At 41.2% G+C, this 22,179-nt stretch overlaps 1 protein-coding gene across 1 annotated transcript in view; it reads right to left on the bottom strand.

The window, feature by feature from the left end:
• tmtc1 (transmembrane O-mannosyltransferase targeting cadherins 1) overlaps positions 1–22,179 on the bottom strand; it is a 146,595-nt gene that overhangs the window by 29,863 nt on the left and 94,553 nt on the right. The window contains exons 8-10 of the mRNA XM_023423025.2: positions 15,947–16,068; positions 8,962–9,129; positions 5,265–5,378 (exon numbers count right to left, since the gene is read on the bottom strand). Of these exons, the coding sequence (XP_023278793.1) occupies positions 5,265–5,378; positions 8,962–9,129; positions 15,947–16,068 (404 nt within the window). The remainder of the gene's footprint in view (positions 1–5,264; positions 5,379–8,961; positions 9,130–15,946; positions 16,069–22,179) is intronic.

Below are 22,179 nucleotides of genomic sequence, written 5' to 3'. Positions count from 1 at the left end.
ACGCAGCATTTTGATTATTTTTTAACAAAAATGTGATTTTCTTTCTAACACTACCAGTATTATGGAACAAGCCAAGAGCAGTTTAAACCCAGGAGGATGTCAACAACAAGTACCTGCATTATTTTATCATTTATTCTGCCTAAACCTGTGTAGACCATACATACAGGCTCAAGCTTTAGTTTCTACAACATAATCAGTTTAAATTACACAATTACAACATCAAAATGATATTATTTTGGTAATATTTTCTTCTAATTGTTCAGCCCTACAACTGATTTTCACATCTTTATCATATATTAATCTCAAACATGTGAAGCTTTGAAGGTGAAAAAATCTTCCTTTGGAAGAAATTAAGGGAATTCTCTAAGTTACAATTAAGGGATCAAAGCAGAGAAATATGGATGTTTTCATAGATTATTTAAAGATTTGATAAAACTAGCTCAGATGTGAGGATTTGCTGCTTCATTCCAACTGAAGACCACAAATAAATATCTGCCAGATTACACATGAACTAACATGACTAAATAACATGAGAGAGGAGAAGCTGAACTACATGTGTGTGGTTCCTCAGGATCCTATCCACTGACAGGGACAACTAATGGACACTGTCTTTCATTAATGCAGCCTGTTTGTGATAGATGGACAGAGCACAAGCTGTGAGCTGAGACAACAAGACCATTACATGACCCAAAGGTGTGTTTGTGTGTGTTTGTGTGTGTATGACTTGTATTTAAGATTGTCTGAGCTTGTTATATTAATTGAGTTTAATTATGTGAGACAGGAATTCCTAGTTTGTTATCAATATAAGTCCTTTAAAATAATAAAACAATGAAAAACTCAGTGTATAGATGTGCCCTTAATGCTGTCATAGTTTAAATTCCCACCGGAGCTCGCCACTAAAAATAAACAGCACGCACTATAAGGCAGCACAGTATGGTACACTGGATAAAAGCCAGCAAACGGTGCATGGTTTCTTAAAGGTCCTGTGAAATACAAATGCCTTATTTTGCATGCAGTGACCTTGAGTTCCTGGCGATGTATCATGAGCCAAATACATGTCAGAAATGCTTCCAACCTACTTTTACAGCACTCTACCCATTTTTCTTCCTGTAAAGGTCAAAGTCTGCAAATCTTTTACTTTGAGTTATAAATAAAAACCATGTAGTATATAAAATGTGATATTTTGTGATGTGTTTAATTATTAAAAAGACAAACGGCCATACTCTACCTTAAAGCGCAATTCGGGTGTTATTCTGTAGTTTCTTATTGCCTTATGAAAACTGTGTTAGTCTCTTTCTGACTTCTCTTTCCTGCCTGTTGCTCTCAGTCTCATCAGTTCCTGTTTCATGTGGACCCATATCAAACAATAGAAGACAATTATAATTCCAAAACCTTTACATGGGACCTTTAAAGCTCCCTCACTGGACTTGGATCATGTTGCTCAGGGCCACATTTTTACTATTTTTTTTTCACAAACTTGGCAAATCAGGAAACTGATGAGTGAACAGACCAAAGGACACAACAAGAAGCAAAGTATAAAACACAGAGATAAGAAATGTCATGCGGCATGTTGGCAGACGTTACTGATGGATGAAAGAGTATTTCTGTCCCATGTTGGTGAGAGCGAGGGGCTTTGATTTAGTCAGATTAGAGATATTCAGCACCGACACATGAAGACCTCAGTAACATGAGCACACACAGACCTGGCTGTGGTAGATTTGATCTGACCCTGATGGTGCTCAGTCATGGTGCCCCAGGAGCGCGCACACACACACACACACACACACACACACACACATACACACACACACACACACACACACACACACGTAATGACTGATAGTTGGTTCCCTGTGATGCTGTCATTATTTCATCTGATCCAACTTTGGCATAAAATACATGTTTGTATGTCCCTATATCACGAGTGATTCTGCCATATATGTCACCTAGAAGGGGATCTATTATTATCTCATAAATACGTCCTCTGGATGTAGGAAGATATAAGTTTATAACATATATAAGACACCTATAGTAAAATATTTATATGTACATATATTAAAAATATCTATGATGAATTGTTATATGATATATTAACAATATACATGTGTAATTTATACATACATATAAAAATCCTACATTCTTATATATGTTGTTCTGATTAATTTCTAAATTAATGAATTAACTAATTTCTATCAAATTAATTTTATGTTTATCTTCCCATCCTGGGAAAGAGGTCTCAAACTTTTGGACCCTACTCTATATAAAATCAAAATATATTGGTTTGGGCTGGATATACATTTATGTAACATATGTGTACAATATAAGCATACATACATAAATATACATCTTTTTTTATGGGCCAATTTCTAATAGGTTTCATATAATCTTTACATATGTGTTTTTTATTTTATATGCATATATATTTCATGTATGGAAATGCAATATATACGAGTACAACTTCAACTTGTGCTTTGTTTGCACAACTCGCTGCAAAATTTCCTTGCTCTTTTTTAGTCGTACATCAAGGTTAACATACTGTCAGTGTTTCTGGTGCAGGGCTGCATGCCGTCAGAATGACACCCGGGACAGACGCTACAAGCAAACTGCAGGCTGCCTGTGCTCTTCTGAAGCTGACCTGTCTGTAGCAACATGTCTGTGTAAACACCCTCAACACTCATTCAACAGAATATGAAACATTATTAAAAAGCTAAACCGTGACAAGCTGCTGCACAGAATCCCCCTACAGGAATAAAAGTTGTACTTAATGAAAATCTCAATTTGTTTGCAGATCTTGTGCAGAGCTTCTGTAAAAGTTTTTTTTTTTTTTTTTTTTTTGCATATGCACTCTCTACACTCGCAGGACAGTTTATACAAATGTATGGTGATGTGGGATTTGTATTTCAAGAAAAAGAACTTGAAGGCAAAATGGAGATGAAAATGCTACTGACAAATTGAAGTTTTATGTAAAAAACTGAATTATCACATTTCCAACTCCCCATGTGATAATTAATATTACATCACATATAAACTTCCTCCACCATACATTTGCATAAACCTCTCAAGTGTCATGGTAGAAATTTGCATTAAACTGCTCACATACGCTACAACTATGTGTAACATTGTGTCACAGTATATTTACATAAAAACTGCACTTTAATTGAATTCATTTAAATTGAATTCATTTAAATTTAAGTGTCATTTAAATTAGCGTTTCATTTACGGTTTGTGCAAACTCCCCACGTCACTATCGCTTTGCAGCTGTTCTGTCACACAGGACATTTTATGCAAATCTATAGTGACAAAAAGAGTTTTCTGACATCGAGTGTCTGTTGTGCAAACACTATTCTAATCTCTCTCTCTGCCAATGTATGGGGACATTGGAGGCTTTTCATGCAAATAAGTGGTGACATGTATTTGATATGACAGCCTAAAGCAACAGTGATGTAACGGTGTCAAACTGCAATAACTAATTTTACTCTAGAAATGTAAATGCCTTTGACTTCGGTTTAAGATCTGTGTTGTTCTTCCATCAGTTCTGTAAACATCAGCTTCAGCACAGTCAGTCACTACACTACAGTTATCTCAATAGCAGAAGAAGAACCTCGCAGCTCTGTCCGACTGCTGATACGACATCTAATGTTTCTGAGTTCAAGCTCTCTGCAAACCCACAGAGACGTCCACCATGTTTTCACTGTGAAGTCAGGCTGTAATTTGACTTAACGAGTCAGCAACAAACAAAGGTTAAAATCGGGGCCCAATGGTGGGCAGGGAAGGTATTGCAAGTGGGCCGATAAATCATTTGCAGAAAAGTACCATTTTGGTGAAAAGATGTAACTATAATATATATATATATATATATATATATATATATATGAACCTGGCTGGGACTTGTTGTTCAATGCCCTATTGTGACTTTTCAAGTTAAAAGCACTGACATGCCTTCCAGCTGGGTTCATCCCTTTTTTCCTTTTTAATTTATTTTTTGCCTAAATACCGACAGAGAGAGAGTGAGAGGATGATATGGAGCAAAGGGCCATGGGTTGGACTCAATCCCGTGCCGCTGCGGTTAGGATTATGCCATCATGGTACCTTAGTCTGATTGTACGCTAGAAAATTACATCCGTGGCAAAAACAGGTGGTCAGTGTCCGACATGAACACAAAGAGACTGGACAAGCTGGTAGAAAAGGCGGACTCACTCAGGACTGTAGTGGAGAGATGCATGCATTCTAAAATGGAGGCCATCTTGGACAATACCAACCACCCTCTCCACAACAATCTGGCAGGACAGAGAAGCAGCTACAGAAGCAAAATGTCTCATCTCACTGCGCTGCAGAACAGAGAAGTTCAGGAGATCCTTTGTTCCCACTGCCATCAGGCTATACAACACTTCAGCCACAGGAAGTGGACTAATATAATTATTATTGTTTATTTATTATCAACTGTTATTATCATGTTATTATTATCATCAACAATGAGCTAATGGACACATGAATTTCCCCTAGGGGATAAATAAAGTATCTATCTATCTATCTATCTATCTATCTATCTATCTATCTATCTATCTATCTATCTATCTATCTATCTATCTATCTATCAAAATGGATAGCTGGTAGCAAGAGGAAGAATCAAACAGGAAGAGAGTCAGAGACAGATGCTGAATCGACAAGTGAGCTCTCCTCGTCAAACAAAAAAAAGAAAAACTTCCAGTTCAGGCCTGAATGTTCTATCGTTATCATTGAAATAAAAAGTGCTCTGAGAAGGCATTATTCAGCCTCCCTATTGTTACGCGGTCAAATGTGTGTAAGATTTTTAAGTGGGCCATGAGTTGGAAACGGTTGAGAAGCAGTGCTTTAGACTTTGATGACAGTGGACAAGTGTATAACATTAACATCACAACAACTTAAATTTGCAGCAACACAACCACAAAGCTAAACCTCTGCAGCAGAATGAGGTTCAAACCATTAAAGAGACCCTGTAGACTTTAAACAGGAACATTAATGGAACTGTTCTGCTACCAAGTGTTTTTTTCAATCATTCATCTCTGCTTCTATTTCAATCAATACAGCTGTCTACAGTGTTTTACTCATGCTATACTCCTGTGAACACAACCCAGAGTGTGTTATTCTTCAAAGCTTTTCCATTTTACAGACATAACTGCAGTGATTGTGCGTCGAGGCTCTGAGTGCTGCTCATGTTACACCCCCCCCCCCCCCCCCTGCAGACACAGAGTTAGAAACAGCTTGAATTGAGTGTGGTGTCAGACCTGAGGGCAGTGGTGTAGTGGTGAATGGCCTCCTGGTGCCGACCACTGTCTTTCAGGAAGTTGGCGAAGTTGTAGTGGACTTTGGCGTTGTGAGGCAGAGTCTGGATACCAGACCTGAAACGAGGAGGAAGAGGCATGGTGACAGTCCGAAGAAAGTGAGGCGCAGACATCTCAGAAAAATCCCAGTGAGGACAAAACACCTTTCAAGGAGAGAAATCTGTAGCCCCATTCGGACAGGATTTATGTGAGGAGGTGAGATGATTTTAATATTACCTGCACAGGTCAGCGCTTTTAATCCTGAATATGTACGGCAATTTTATCAATTTAAATCTACAACAGAATAAAGCTTCTGTATGCGGATAATACTTCACCCTCAACCCCAGTAATAATTACAATCTCAATTACCTACAGCTTTTCTGTGAACCGGCTGCTCCTCCTGTCACTTCAATACAGAGCGACTGCCAGTTTTTTTTTCCTTCTCACGCTTTTTCAGCTCAGTGTGAAATTTGACTTTTGCGTGAAAATGGAGTACGTCAGAAATGTTTTTGTTAATTTGATAGACAGACACATGCTAATGACAGCATGTAAACCCATTCAAGGAACTAGTTTTATGAATTAGGTCCAATATTGTATAAAGGTAGATGTCCATGTGTTGTTTGATTATAAAGCAGGTCTAGGTTCTTTATTAAGACTGTGAAAGTATCAAAGCGCTTCAAATAAAACACAGGAAAAGTGTAAAATATGGGACCTTTAAAGCCACAAGAGTAAATATGCTGTAGTGACATCATCTACAAGCATGTACTATGTTTCTCTTTGTTGTCTATATTTGTTCACAATTTGGCAAATTAGCCCCATAAAGAAATGCTATATTAGCTATTAGCAGTTGCTGTTTGTAGCGTTCCCTTCGATGGGAAACGATCAGGATTAACTTTGATAATGGAGACAAACGTGATGATTCTCAGGCAAGTTCTTCTTTCTATGATTTATTGACATTATTTGTGATGGACATTAGAGAAATCTTAGGAAGTGCGAGTTGCATGTTTATTACATATCACATCCTGTAGTTTCTTATCGGTTAAAATGCGATTTGGATCATGTATTAAATTACAGAGGAGCACAGTGAACATTTCATTCCCATTATTTTACTGACCACTTTGGAAGGAAGAACATTTATGGGATGGCATTCATCTGTCGAGACATGGTGTGAAGTGATTTGTGTCAGAGGTGAGGGAAACATCACCTGATTTATTTGACTGACATATTTACAACATATTTACTGACAGAAACTGACTGACTGATTAACAAATTCTCACCTGCTGAGCCTTGGGCGCAACAGACATTTGCACTTTCTTACAGCTGTATTTCTTGGCACATTATATTACATTTACATTTTGCACTACCTTTATGACTTACTGCTGTGCAGCTGATTTTTGCTATTTAATTATTTAGGCCTATTTTACTCTGTTTTTTACCTCTTGCTTTTGTTTGTTTTTTTGTTTTTTATATTTGTGGCTTTTACATGTGTCATGTAAGCCACTGATGCCTGAATTTCCCTCTTGATTAATAAAGTATGCATCTATCTATTTCTCTGCAGGCCCCTATCACAGACAGCGCCTCTGCTATTCCTGTGTTGATCAACAACCACTCCAGTCTCCACAGGGCTCAAATAAATTGTAGGAATAAAAATCACTCAAATGTCAGTAGCAGCCTCATTTCAATCAAGTGTGAACCAATCCTGGATGCTGTTCAGCCCACTGTCTTCACTTCTCCTGCTCTCCCCACTCCACCTGTCACTTCCAATGTTAAAATGTGTCTTTTAAATGTCAAGTCTCAGAATAATAAGACTTTTTTGTCCGTCAAGATTTTATCACATAGCACAGAGTTCTTTAAGATCGACGAGACCTGGCTAAGCCTGGAGGACAATGACCCCCCCCCCAGTTTCTTCCAAAAATGGTCTCCAATCTCTTTCGCAAATTGTATCAGTTTTTAAGTTTTTAGTTTGTTATATTGAGTCATTTGAATTCACACAGCTTGTGAATGTGGCCAGTCACTGTGAGGGTCACACTCTTCATTAAGTGCTCTCACTGGGTCTAGCTCTTGATGTTTGTCTATCAGACCACAAAGCTGTGGTTTTTTAATGCTCCACTTCCCCGTCCTGTTTCTAGTGCTGTTCGTGATGCCGCATCTTCTCACCCGTGTCCCTCTGAGCTGTATCCTAATATTGATGCAATTTTTCCTTAACAAAGGAACTCCCCTGGATATTTCAGTTCCACCTAATGTTCAAGCTTCACTTAATTGGTCTGAGCCCAATACTCTCAACCAATCAGCTCTTGCTAAAACCAGAACTCAAATGAAATCCTCATCCTGTCAATTAGACACTATTCCCACATCTCTCCTAACGGGGGTGTTTCAAACAGTTGGTCCCACATCCTCTCCGTCATAATTACTCCTTGGTCTTCATCCACATCTTCCCATTAATTACAGACCCATTTCAAAATTATCCTTTTTATCCAAAAGTTTTGAGAAGCTGACCCCCTGACAGCTCCATTCTCACTTGAACATAAATAGCCTAATTGAAAAGTTTCAGTCTAGTTTCAGAACGCTCCACAGTACAGAGACCGCCTTAATTAGGGTAATCCATTACCTGCTCCTGACTATGGATTCTGACTTCTCAATGACTGACTTCTCAACTCTGGTCTTTCTAGACTTAAGTGCAGCACCCCCCTCCTCATGCTGATGTGTTCTTACCCCTCTCTGAAGAACCCTCTCTGTTGTTCTTGGCACTGCCTCCTCATCATCAGCCCATCTCACTTGTAGCGTTCCGCCAGTGTCTATCCTTGGTCCTTTATTATTGTCAATCTATTTGCTCCCACATCCTATTTCATTGTTGCGCAGATGATACTCAGATGTATGTTCCACTCAAATCCTCAAACTCCAGTGGTCTCGCTTCCTTTGAGGCCTGTCTAGCTAACAGACATTGGTGGACATTGGTGAAAGTCCTTCAACTAAACACAAATAGATTCTCCTGTTCATGCCCTCTCAGTTCAGATCTCAACAATCTTGGCTCTCTATCAGCTAATGTGAAACCAATTGAAAAAACGTGGATGTTTGATTTGACTCTGAAGTTTGTTTTGATGTTAGAGTAAAGAGGGTTGTTCAGTCTTGCTTTATACACCTTAGATACATTTCTAAAATAAGATCCGTCATATCAAATCAAAATCTCATAGAGTCTCGAACCCTTGTCTTTTGGCGTTTTGTAGACAATGAGGCAGCAAATCTTATTAGTGATATGAGGAGATTTGAACACATCATTCCTGTTTTAGCTGCTCTCCATTAACTGCCAGTTATTGTTAACGTTTAAAGCTCTTTATGGCCTGACACCTACCTATCCCACTGAGCTTCTAATCCCATATGTGTCAGATTGTACCTGACATGGCTCTTCTGGTTATTCTGCTTAGTCTGGGTTGCTGACCAAGGGTATGGCCTGTGCCTTTGCTTATTGCTTGCTTTGCTTTCTCTTTTGGTGTTGTGTTGTTTTAAACGTTGAACTACATTGTGTTTTAGGTTTAAGTTTACTTGTACATCACCTTGTAATTGTTGAAACTGTTAAGGTACAGTTTTGTTGTATAGGCATTCAGTGTGTACAAGTTTGGGATGTACACACACACACACACACACACACGCTCCTTCTCCTTACCGGAAGAGGGCCTCCCTGGAGAGCCAGACGTGGTTCTGTTGGACGGTCTTCCAGGAGAAGAGCAGGAGCAGCAGCAGCATGGACACACTGAGGACCGTGGTGCCCCAACGGCCAACCACCGAACACAACCGGCCCAGGCCGTGAGCCACCAGGATACAGTAACCCATACTGGAGAGGGATGGAGGAGGGAAGTAAGAGGAAGGGAAGAAAATAAAAGAAAGTTTTGGGGGAAAAACAAAAGAAATGGAAGGGAAAGAAAGATGTTATTCATGACTCTGTTACTGGAGTCCTACATTCTCTAGTCCCGTCTTTACTCAACACACTCTTCTTCAAACCTACATGATATAACGCAACGCCTCCAAATCCCTTGAGCTGCTGATCCTGACATTGATCACATGGTAAAAAAAAACTTTATGTAAATGTCATCTGTGTTTACTGTCATTGTCACACACCAACACACACACACACACACACACACACACACACACACGCCGACTGTACTGAGGTGTGTGTGCTTCTGTGCAGCTTAAAGTGCAGGATATTTTCCCACTCCTACAGCACTACTGCACAGGTGCAGATACACTGACATAATACACACTGAAGAACAACAACACCAAAAAAAGGACAGAAGGAAGAGACAGAAATTATCAAGGAAGGCTTAGACCCGCATGACTTGGAAATGGTGATAAGACTGAAAAAATAACAGCATAGATTAGAGGAGAGCTCAGTCAAGAGACTGAAAAACATCGTGTGACGACCCGTGTGACGGAAGAAGATGACAGGAACATAGAAAAGTGGAAAGAGGAGGGAGGAATGGAGGAATTCTGTGACCACGGAAAAAAACTACATCTCCTATTGAAATTTACACTGTGTGTTATGTCAGCACGACTTGGTTTCGTCCATATCTATAAAACTCACCAAAGCTCTCCTCTAGGCTCTTCTACATGTTATCTCTGATATCTGAAAACATCAACGTCCTCCTGTTGTTGCAGACATGTTTGACCTAATCACACACTATCCTCCTCCGTGCCTGCGATTGGTCATAACGGCGCAAACACCACCCCCCCTTTTTATGTGAACGTGCTCGTGGCTAGATTTGGATAACCCGGGATGACTCACCGAGTTGATAACCGGCGTTGTGTGACCACCTAGCGTGACTGCCGGTGTAAAGGTTCACTGAAATCCAGATAACGAATAGATATCCCGGGTATGCTGAGCCTGTTTCATAATACAGGCCCCAGATGACACAGAAGATTGTAGTAGGTGATTCACATCATTTTCATACATCAGACCATCCACTGAGCCCTGATCACATATATGGAGGCATCTGCTCGTTATGTTTCTACTCTCTTTTATTCAGGTTTTTTTCCTTCTGTTCTGACACCCATTGTTAGTTTATTGGTGGAGTACAGGCAGATAGATTGATAGATAGATACGATATGTAAATCAAAAAACAAGCAGTATGATATAATCAGTACATAGAACAGATGATAGTGCAGCAGTGTGTTCACCTGTCACACAGGAGGTGAGCTGTTGTTCAGTGTTACATTGAACAGTAGGAATGATTTCCTGAAACCTTCCTTGTGACAAATGGAGCTGAATGAGTCTGTTAGAAAAGCAGCTGCTCTGTCTCTGCAGTCTGTGGTGGGATGGATGGTCCATGATGGAGAGCAGTTTGTTCAGTGGTCCTCGAAGGTTCTGACCAATCATGAATTCCGGTTCTGTGGATGAGTTTATAGATCCTGCTGGCACCTCTGGCACAGATGTTGACCACAGAATAATGGAAGATCTCCCCAATCCTGCCGCACACACTGACAGATCTGAGCTCCTGTGTTGCTAACGACCACATCAGATATGGAGCTCCCTGGCTGAGCGAATCGGGGCCTATCCGACAGACAGCGAGAGATCCCCAATCCTGAGCAGAAGAGGGCGGATGGTACAGAAGGCGCTGGAGAATTAAAAAAAAGATGACTCTCACAGTCATAGCCAGGTGTGAGTGAGTGGGTCGAGAGCACAACCCGTCTCTCCAGTACTTTCATGATGATGGATGTAAGTGCAACCAGCCTGAAGTCACTGGGGCCAGATGGGCTGGACTTCTTGGGTACCAGTATTCCTTTAAGCTTGACTGTGTTAAATGGTAAACTGTTCTTCACACTGTTTCAGCTCGCTGAGTTAGATTGGCGAACTTGGGAAATAAAAAGAAGTCTTGAGTGAAGCTTTGACAGTAAAATAGATGCTTTGTTCAAGCAACTGCTGGCCTTCACGGCAGCAGCGATGAGGCGGGAGGATGAGTCGAAGAAAGAAAACCATGTACTGAGTACAGAACAACTACAGATAGAGAGAGAGTGTCACACACAGCAGGGGAAGTGAAACACTTCTACACAGCTGAACTACCTGTAGTCTACACTCAAGACGACAAAGACAGTGAATACAATACAGCTACACACACAGTTGCGTGTGTGTGTGTATGTGTGTAACCGTTGTGATGCAGAAAACAAACAGTGTGTGAATCAACGCTGCAGAAAATGAGATTATCCTACACTAATTCTCTTATGAAAAACAACTCAATCTGCTTGTTGATGCATAGTGATGCATATTATGTTGCTACACACACACACGCACCCACACACACTGGCACAAACACTCACGTACACATGCACAAATGTCACAGTTAAATACAAATTTGTCTTCTAGACACAAAAGGCATGCACATCCTTTCCTCTTGCTGAAATAATAACATGCCAGTGTGTGTGTGTGTGTGTGTGTATGTATGTGTGTGTGTGTGCGTAAATCACAGGAGTTACTTCTTGGAAAAATATGATTTATAAGATATGAAACTGAATATAATATATTTGACATTGTAGCATATATTATTTGGCTTTTTAGGGTTAAAAGAAGTCGGGACACGCCTCTTTATGCTGACCGCACGGCAGCTGACATGAATCAGATTCCACCTTTCTCTCTGAGTGATCGTTTTACAAGCAAATACAGCTGAAATCACAGCTCAGTCTTTGTCTTTAACTGATGTGTTTGGATATTTTGTCAGATGATGTCATAGTTATAAAATCAGGATTTTTAACAGCAGCCTGGAAATGGCTCGGAAATGAACATGTCATCTTAATGGGCCGCGTTTCAGTCACTATTTCATACTCGCTCTGTTGTGTGACAGCAGAAACAAAGAAACATGAAACTGAGCTGTGTTGAAAGAGGTCAAACTCTAGCAACACCTGTAGTGAACAGAAGACTTTGATTCATAAACATCATAAAAACACATCACAGGTGACTCTTAAATGAGCTAGGTGTGAAAAAACAAAGGAAAACAAAACAAAAACAACAGCCAATCATGTGTGAACACATAGATAACTGCCTATGGGGCGACATCAGAGGTGGGGCCTTTGGTTGTGTGGCTTAAGGCCAATCACTGTCCCAGGCTGGTGGGGAATGTTCAACAGGTGCCACCATGTTTTGTTCAAAGCCTGGAGAAGTGCACCCCCACAAAAGTCTTATATTAAAAAAAAAGGTTGAAAACTTGCATATAAAAATGCTTTAAATGTAAAAGGTAACAAACTGCAACAGAAAAAAAAATGACATAAGTCATCTTAACAATACAAAAATATACATAAATACATCCAAACCACTGCAAATCCAGACAACTGCGCTACATGGCAATATAAAAATGAAACCCTATAAAGATCATAGACACTATAAAAACTCCTAAGAAATCCTCATTCATGCCCCCTGGAGATAAACTTTCAAGATAAAAAATCCAAAAGGCTTCCCTCTTCCGTTTTTGTTGAGCTGTGTTAATAGACTGTAGATGTGAGCACACTGAGTAGGAGACACAAAGAGATAAAGAGCTGAAAGCAGCTGACACTAGGTTGAATGATAACTGCCTACGATGGAGCAGCAGAGTCTTGTTTGTGTATGTTATGCATTTACTGCAGAGACGATGGGGTGATGCAAAGCAGAGTCTGTGGTGCTCTTTTTTTTTTTTTCCTGTGTGAAATGGTGACATGGAACTGTGCAATTGTGAATAAGCATTTGTCAATACTTAACATGCATCCCAGCTAATCAGGCCTCCTACAGTAACCATCTGGAGCCAATGGCTGCTTCCAGGTTAGAAGTGTGAGGGCCCGAGTCCTCTCAGAGCTGAGGCGTCTTTGAACTGAGCTCAGGAAGCAGCAGAAGCATCTGCTCACAGTTACACTGCAATTAGCCATGCAGGTTAAGTGAGCGCTGAGCGAGATCAAGTCGGGGGATTTCTCTGAGCTCTACCCCCTGAGGGCATCTGCTTCCAGCTAAAGCCTCCTGCTCACTGTGAGAGTATTTGTGTAAGCGTGTGTGGACCCCACGGGCCCTCTAAGCCTAATCAAGGTCAACCACAGCCCCTAAGGACCTCATAATTCATGGGGAACATCACTTCATGCATCACAAAACCTTTAGGATTCACTGCGTATGAAATCTGAGAGACAGAGAAGGAAAATCAAAGAAAAAACGCTGAGCTCTGAGAGACAACAGTTCAGTCTGGAGCAGAAGAAAAAACAAGGGACGGAGGGTGTGAGATAATGAGGGAGAGACGGAGAGATGGAGAGAGTCGGACAGACGGAGTGACGGACAGACCGACAGAGAGAAGGAGGACAGGGAGAGACTGAGAGGAGAACAACAAAGAGTCTCTAGTGAGAGTGGAGAGGCTTTTGACTGAGTAAGGACTCAGAGATGACCACACACACACACACACACACACACACACACACACACACACACACACACACACACACAGAGCGAAGGACAGCAAGCCAGCACTCAGACGAGGTTATTTTCACTTCATTAGGTCTTTCAAATGATTAATATCCCAAATTACTGACTGACCATGTGCAGCTGAGACAGTGCAACACCGTGATCAAAACACATGCTTTTCATGACTTGTCACTTTATATTTTAATAGTGTTACAACATCCTCTCCACCTTTCCAACTGCTACATAAGGCTGACACAATCCGGTGTGTGTGGAGGTGAAGAACTACGATGGGTTTGACCCTCCTTCTTCTTTTTCAGTTTTCACACAGTTACTTTTTGATTGTGCAGCATGAATGTCTTAGAGGAGAGCCTGCCTGAAAAGTGTGCGCCGCGCCGACACGTCACAGCGGGAAAAGCACACGTGTAAATCAGAAAATGAAAGATGGCTGTATTGCATTTAAACGCTTCAGTTTCAGGAACGTGTGTTGTCTACGCTGGCTCACTGTCATGGTTTACTTGGATACTTTAATAGAGACATTAACTGTGTGTCAATTCAGGGGCCGTATTTACGTAGGTGTGGCCCTTCGTCGCCGTAGTAGACCGTGATTTCCACTTTGCGTCACGAGCTGTGCCCGCCCTTGAAGCGTGTCAACTGACGTTCCTTTTTTTCCACCAAAACTTTTTATGCCTGTTTGTTTTACATTTAAAAATGGAATCGTCTACCTCTCTCTGTTTGTGTTGTTTGCTGCCATGTCATTTCAATTACCGGCGCGGAATGAATCTTGGGATAGGTTGGGCCACTAAGGATCTACCTGCTGAAGCCTTCGTTGCCCAGGAAAAGAAGGATGCGTTTGAGGGAGCCTACGAAATGGGACAGACCAGTCGCGCAGCTGTGACACAATCGGTCTTCAAATGCAGCCTCCGAACGATGCAGCCCCTGAATTGGGACACAGCTCTTGTTGATGTGTTAGTAACACCTGGGCTTTTCCTCGTATGACGAGTCCAAGGTCTCGTTTACACTTCTGTCTCATATCTGGACGAAATTGTCAAAACGTCTTTGTTTTATCTGCTACGTCTCTGCTCTGCTGAGACGGAGGTGCTAATGCACCCAAGGCGCGAACAAACAAACAAATGAATGAACTGTATTTATGAACGACAAGCGGGATCAAAGTTTCATCTTCTTCATGGATCTAACTCACGCTGCCTCCCTTCCCCACACAGATCTGTGATCAGATCAATGCAACAGGAGCTCAGGGCTCCTCGTATTTGATTATATATGTAGAAATGTCTGGAGCTGTTCTTCCTTGATGCTTTAATAAGACAGACCATGGATGTATCAAGAAAATCAGGCAGTGAGTGGATATTTCACACACTGATTAACAACACAGTTACACCGTGGGAGGAGGAAAGATTAGATGTGTGTTTTGGAGCCTCAACCGCCTCCGTTGGAGGTTTGAACAACTGGATCTCAATCCACCTTGAATTCTTCTTGGATGCATTTACACTTAGCTCTATGGAGATTTGGAGATCTGTCCAAAAAACACAAAATGACTGAGTCTTTCACCTCACCTCTGACTGTGACCACTTGGAACCAATATCAACACAATGGCCTTCAGACGCGGTCGGACGATACGTTGTGAAAAACGTTTGTTTCACTCCATCCTGAACCCCGAACCCGCTTCACTTAGAGGTTAAACTCGAATGAGCGCATCCAAAACGATGGCAATAATCCTTCCTCGTACGGGAAGTGTGAAGCGCTGGCCCCGTCGCCTCTTCTCACATTCTTATTTAATGAGACTTTAGACTTTACACCTTCACGCTGTGAGAATTTGGGTCTCTCACAGTGAGACCTTGATGGTGAAAAAGACATTCACACACTGTGTAAAGGATTTAACTTGGTGAGTCCAAAGTCATTATTACTGAGAGAAAGGGCGGCCAAACCTACAACACCTACCTTAATTATGCATTAAAGCATTTGTTATGTAAGTTATAATGTTTTTTTTTACAAGCAAAGAAACTTAACCTCACAGAGTCTGACTAGTTCCCTTTAATCTTTTGGTGTGTTTAGGAAAATAAGAGTTAATGGGGAAATCTGAAAAAAAAAAAAACCAAAGACAAAATACCAACACAGTATCAAAGAAACCAATTTTCATCGTTATGTTTTTACTCTTTGTACAACTGCAGGGCTAGAAATATATTTAGATAGGTAGAGTAGGTGGTCAGCCACACACACACACACACACGCTCACCTCGGCATGTAGAGAACCCTCTCTGCCACGACAAATCCAACCCTGAAGAAGAGGTTACTGGCAGGAATGAAGGGAAATACCAGAAACAACATTCCCACCAACACCTCCCTGCTCTCCTGTTTCTGCAGAGAGAGAGAGAGAGAAAGTGAGAGAGAGATAGAGAGAGAGAGAGAGAGAGAGAGAGAGAGACACAGAGATATGAGCATAATGACAGCAAACAAACCTGGTGTTACATTTCTTATTAAAACAATTCATTATGAACTGTAATATGTGCTGTTCACTCTCTGCCAACACACACACACACACACACACACACACACACACTTGAACACACTGCGACATGCACGTTCAGCAGCCATGACCAATCTGTCTTAAATATTATAAATCATCTGTGCAACAGAGAAGCAATTAAGGAGATCAAATTATCAAATTACAGTTAATTCCTTTTCCTATAAAGCCCGTATCTGAGGCCATTCATATTTCATAATGCCTACAGCCTCTGCCTCCTCGCCGTCCATGTTATCCCACCATGGCTGTGTTTATTTGAACAAACAGGCCTCTAATTGGCTGAGTTGGCAGCCCCTCGCTGGGTTGAGTGGATTGGCTCATTAGCAGTAATGAGAGCAAGAGAAGTGTGAAGTGCTGATTAGCGTCGCTCCAATCAGAGGCTTGTTCTGCTGTCAGCGGGCTCATTGACGGCCATTGAGACCATCGCTGACTGGAAGGGGACCTGTGGTGATATCACACACACACGACAAACAAACACTCTGAAGCACTTTGAGCTAGAGAGGCAATCCTCCGCTGGTAATGGCCTGGATATTATAGAGGGGAGGAATATAAACACACCGCCGGGCTGCTGATACGATCTGACATCAACACTACCATAAACATTATGAACATCTCCAAACATAAACAGAGAACTACTGATAACGTCGTAATGAAGCTACAGTCATATTACAGAGAGTAACGCACACACTGAGAGTTGATGATAAGACAACAGGCCGCTAAAAGCCTGGGTGTTATCTGCACAAACAAACTGCAGTGCACTAATTATGATTATAGATGAGGTAATTGTGTTCAGATATTATTGACAGATGATTTAGCTACACTGAAACTGGTTTAAAAATCCCCTTTGTGTCATTTCTGTTGTGGCAGTCTGTAGCTTCCGTATATGGCTGAATAAACGCACAGAGTGTGGAGTAGAGTGGTTCATTTTATGTTATTTTTTTTATTACTTCATTTCTAAAACAATATATTACGTAATATACAAAACACACATTTAAAGTAAGCTATTTATAAATGTTTTTTTAGCTAGTCATCAGCGCTTAGGGGTTGATTAAAAATGTGGTTGACTTTTATGGTTGGTTGCATGGAGAAGAAGCTCTTTTATCTCTCTTATTATTCATTACTGGGAAATGATGGTGTATAGCTGTGGAGGTTGGCCACATTCATAAGAAAAATATTTAACCAATGATTAACTCTCCACCTCTTCCTGCTATCTGCTAAGATGCTATCTCGAGCTAACCCCCCCCCCCCCCCCCCCCCAAATTTAGCAGCATTGCTTCAATAGGCTCTTTTTTTTTTATCAAATGTTTTTACTTTCCACAAAAATGGACATAAACATAATGATGTACAGGCAGTGAACAAAACGTGACATCAGAGTAAGCACCCCCTCCACAGAACTAAGAAGTCAACAAAAAAAGAAAAAAAAGAAAAGAAAAGAAAAGAAAAGAAAAAAACGGAATAACAGATGTGGATCAAATACGTAGCAGACAAGAGATCATGAGAAAAACAGAAATTACAACAGGCCTTTCATTCCTTCAGCCACATATTCACATTCGCCTCTTTAGCCATGTTCATACGAGACGTTGATAACTCCATTTAAATAACGTCAAGAAAAGTTAGAACCCACTGTCTTACAGAGAGAGCGCGCGGGGGCTTCCGCCGCTTCGCAGTCATTTTCTTAGCAGCTGTTAAGCACGACACGTCTCTGACATTTAGGCGCCTGAAGTGAGGAAATGACGTTTGGGAACAAAACAGGTATGGCCGCAGGTACCGTCTCTGATATGACTGCCATCAGAATTGGGCAACACTGCCATAATTGGGCAACAGGGGTCTTTATTGTACACAAGGTACACGTGGCATCATCAGTAACTTTCATGTGATACATCTTGCGGGGTGTCAGGTAGCTTGGATAAACTCTCTACGGACTCCTGTGACATGCAAAATGAGGGTCACTCGACTGGCAGGGGCAGTCGAGCTAGCACAATGCTACCTAGCAACAGTGGCTCATTTCTCACCTTGCACCACGATTATTAACAAATTTGCTGTTCTCGCCTGCCTAACTCACACTGAACTCCAATAATAGTGTTGTATATAATAATATTGAGCTGTTTAGAAAAGGGCATAGAAGCCCCTTTTCCTCAAGGAAATCATGGAGGCTGTTTAAATTTCAGGAGGACCAGAAAAACAGTAGCTAACAATGACTGTCATTTTTACTGGGGTAAGGGTAAGAAATTACAGCATATGCGCTCCGTACAGGATTAAAATCACTGACCAGCTCGGGTAATGTTGAAATCACCCACCTCCGCTATAGAGAAATAACTCCAGTCTGATTGAGGCTTCAGTGTCGCATATTTACCTGATAAATACTCGGTAGCTGGGATGACTGAAAAAAAAGGGATTTTTCTCATACTGTCAATTTTCTTTAAAGGAATTCAATGAAACAATAATGGAAGACATCAGTCCAACATTCAGAGCTTGGTAGAAGCCAATATTATTGATTTCTTACTAAACCCTTGTATTATGAGGCAAACCCCCCCCCCCATATCTTCTCCAGCATTCCCCTGGTCTGATATCTGTTCATCTATTAGTTTCTGTTAGTGTCAGTCCATTTCTGTTTTTCTGTTAATCCACTAGTTTATCTGTTCATTATCTTCTCCTCTGTCCAGGTTATTAGTTATTTCAGTATATATATATTCAGTTATATCAGTTATTTATACATATAGAGGAAACACTGATTCACCTGTAAATTATGATGCTGCCTGTAAAATGAGCAGCTTTCTATTGTGCAACATTCGTGGCTAATGCATCACCTAATGACACAAAGACAACCATCAGTGTGGTTTCCAGCGGAGTTGAGGGGGTTGTTACTTCTAATTGCTGGCCACCTTCCTAACTGCCTGGCATCATACTCTACTTTTATTTGCTTTTCCCCCTCCTCTCTCTTTTTGTTTCCTCTTCACGGCTTCATCTCTGCTGTTCCTTTGTTATTTCCAACCGTTTGATCCCCTGCTCTGCTTTGATTTATTTCTTTGATTTTCCTCCTTATTTTTCATCGCCTCAGCTCTCCTCCATGCACCGCCATGTGTCATCCAGTAACCGGCGCTTCATTTAACCGTTGTGACAGTCTCTTCTTGGCCGGTAGAGCTGTACCTCACCTGCCGGCAGACTCGCTGGGTTCACCTCAATCATTTCAGTGTTCAGTGCTAAAAATTTGGACAATCATGTCACTTCCATCAACAAGCTGAAGAAGAGGGGATTTAAGTTATTCTGAAATGAAATCCTTCATGAGATAACGAGTAGGTCTATGAGTTCACATGACAGCTGTGGAACAAAAATGCCTCTGAAAAATGTACCAGTAACTGGCTCAGCCTCTTATGTGGCTTCAAAGAAAAAATAACCATACACACAAACAGCAGGGAGGGAAGAGAGGGAGAGAAAATGTAAAGGTGGTGCAGAGCTCCTTCTTACTGTATAATATTACAAACATCAGGTGTCGTGCATTGTTTTTTATGCTTGTAGTGTGAATATCTTTTCGACATTTCAAAATCGGAGAATTTTCTCCTGAAGTGAGTACTGCAAAACCTTGTTTCAAAATCTGATAAGAATCTTTATCAGCCATGACAGCATGTGGCTGGTATTGGTTTTTGCCTTGTGAGGCAGTGTGTGTGTGTCATCGTGGCAAAATGTGGCCCTGGAGAAACTTACTGTACCTGGGGGGCCTCTCTGCGTGGAGTTTGCATGTTCTTTTCATGCCTGCGTGGGTTTCCTCCAGGCTTCCTCCCACAGTCCAAACACATGCAGGTTTAGGTTAATTAGCAACTCTTAATAAGGTGAAATGTGAATGCTCGTTTGTCTAGACCCTAAGAGGATAATGAATAAATAACTATTGAATACTCGTGGGTCAGAACGTTAACATATTGAAGGGCGTTGCAGCTGCTGTGATCCCAGCACAAGATGGACCCAAGTGTTTTCTGCATCCAGGAGAATTGGCAGTGCTCACAGTGTGGGGAGGCCGTGCTCTGCTCCCAGGAGAGACACAAGTACTGTCTTCAAAGTCCTTGTTCTGAACTTAAAAGGTCCATCCCCTAAACTGCTCCAACTCTGGCAGCAATATGCCACCTTTTGGCCAACCAGTGTATCCTTGGACATTACTGGTAATGCAGACCTTTCTGACTTGCTTACTTTTGGTCTCAGTGAGTAAAGGACGGAAACTCACAATGACAGCATGGGGAATTCTCTGTCCATCTCATTTGAAAAGACTCCGAAAGCCACAGCTTTGTAGAATATCATTTGAAGGAGGTTCCCCATTATTAAGACAGTTCTACGCTCTAGGAATTAAAACGATACATTTTGTAGTATCCAGAATGAAACAGACAACAACTGCTTTACTTCCACCATCAGATTAATGCCTTAAAATACTGGAGTGGAAAGGTATCACAGGTGTCACATTTTCTTATTGGAAAATCAACTGAGCAAAAGCTTTCACGTACCATCAACAGACCCACAGGTGATGCCATTTCCCATGAGGAGTGTGTAGTTTGTGGCTACATGAGAATGATGTTTATATATACCATCGTCACCGCTAGACTGGTGACCTGTAACCAAGCTGGCTGATCTGTACTTACAGAAGGCAAGGCAGCGCTTTTATCACCTAAGCCAGTGAAGAAAACTCTACAGACTCTAAAGACTCTAAAGAACAAGGTCTGTTAAAAGCACCATTGTCCCAGCATTCCTTGTTTTGCTGGATCAGTACACTAGATGGTCCAGAGGGAATCTTATCACCTCTGCAATGGAGTCTGGAGTTTGGAAGACTTAAAACAAGTGTACACCAAGGCTCAGGAACAGTTTCTTACCCCATGCCAATAGAGCTGTGAATGCGGATCCTGCCAGGAACCAAGGTTAGGGAACCCATACAGCACCCTATCTCCCCTACTCTCTCCAGTACACTCTCAATTTACATATTTTTTTTTAGCATATATTTCAGCTCAGCACAGTAAATTTAGTTAACATAGTGTTATTTCAATCTTTTATCTATTTTGCAGAAAGCGCTGCCTATTTTACAGTTTGCATTTCATTTTCGTTGTCTTAATATTGCATGCCTTGTTTTTGTTGCCTTTTGCAATGTCTTGTCATTTTTGTCAATTTACATTTCAATTTCAGTGTACATCCTGAGGCGTGCATGGCACGAATACAAATCCTTTGCCAAGAAGCAGCCCTGCTTATTCATTTTCAACATAGTCCACAATGGTCTAATATGCCTAGAGATATTAAAGAGATAGCTACCTTGGTTTAAATGAGTTTTGTCACCCAACCAAACAATAATCTCACACAAAGTCCAAGAGCTGGTTAGAAATAAGATGAGACACGATGGTTGGCTATTATTATTATTATCATTATGCCTCAGGAAGATTCCACCTAGTTTAACAGAAATCAAACCAGAGATGTTAATTCCAGAGGGAAGACTTTGTCCCTCTCAGCCAATAGAATGGCTGCCTGAAGACTCCCTCTAATTTACTTTGAGTTATCTCCAGTTATCTCTCCAAGTGGACCCAGCTGCACCATCCACGAAAAGAAGACAGAGACTGAATGAAGACCTGCCTTCCCACACTGGAAAGGCCAGCCAGAACCACAGATGGCCTGGCACCACACACACACACACACACACACACACACACACACACACACACACACACATACACACACACACAGCTTGCTGTAGCCATATAATCCTTGCTATTACTATGGAGAATTCACTGCCAAATTCATCCAGTGCACTTTTCCCTTGCTAATTTCCAAACATACTTCTATCTGAGTGTGAATGTGTGTGTGTGTGTGTGTGTGTGTGTGTGTGTGTGTGTGTGCTTCTGTCTTTGTGAGGTCCAGTTTGAGTTTTAGGTTTGATGGTTCAGAGGGTTCAGGTCAGAATTAGGTATAGGGAGGGGTTAGGG

The sequence above is a fragment of the Seriola lalandi genome, unplaced genomic scaffold (genome assembly GCF_002814215.2).
Source record: "Seriola lalandi dorsalis isolate HSWRI2012SDOR001 ecotype SW California unplaced genomic scaffold, Sedor1 jcf7180002054688, whole genome shotgun sequence".
Classification (NCBI taxonomy): Eukaryota; Metazoa; Chordata; class Actinopteri; order Carangiformes; family Carangidae; genus Seriola; species Seriola lalandi.
The sequence above is the reverse complement of the archived record's forward strand: the minus strand, read 5'-3'. Positions and strand labels throughout refer to the sequence as shown.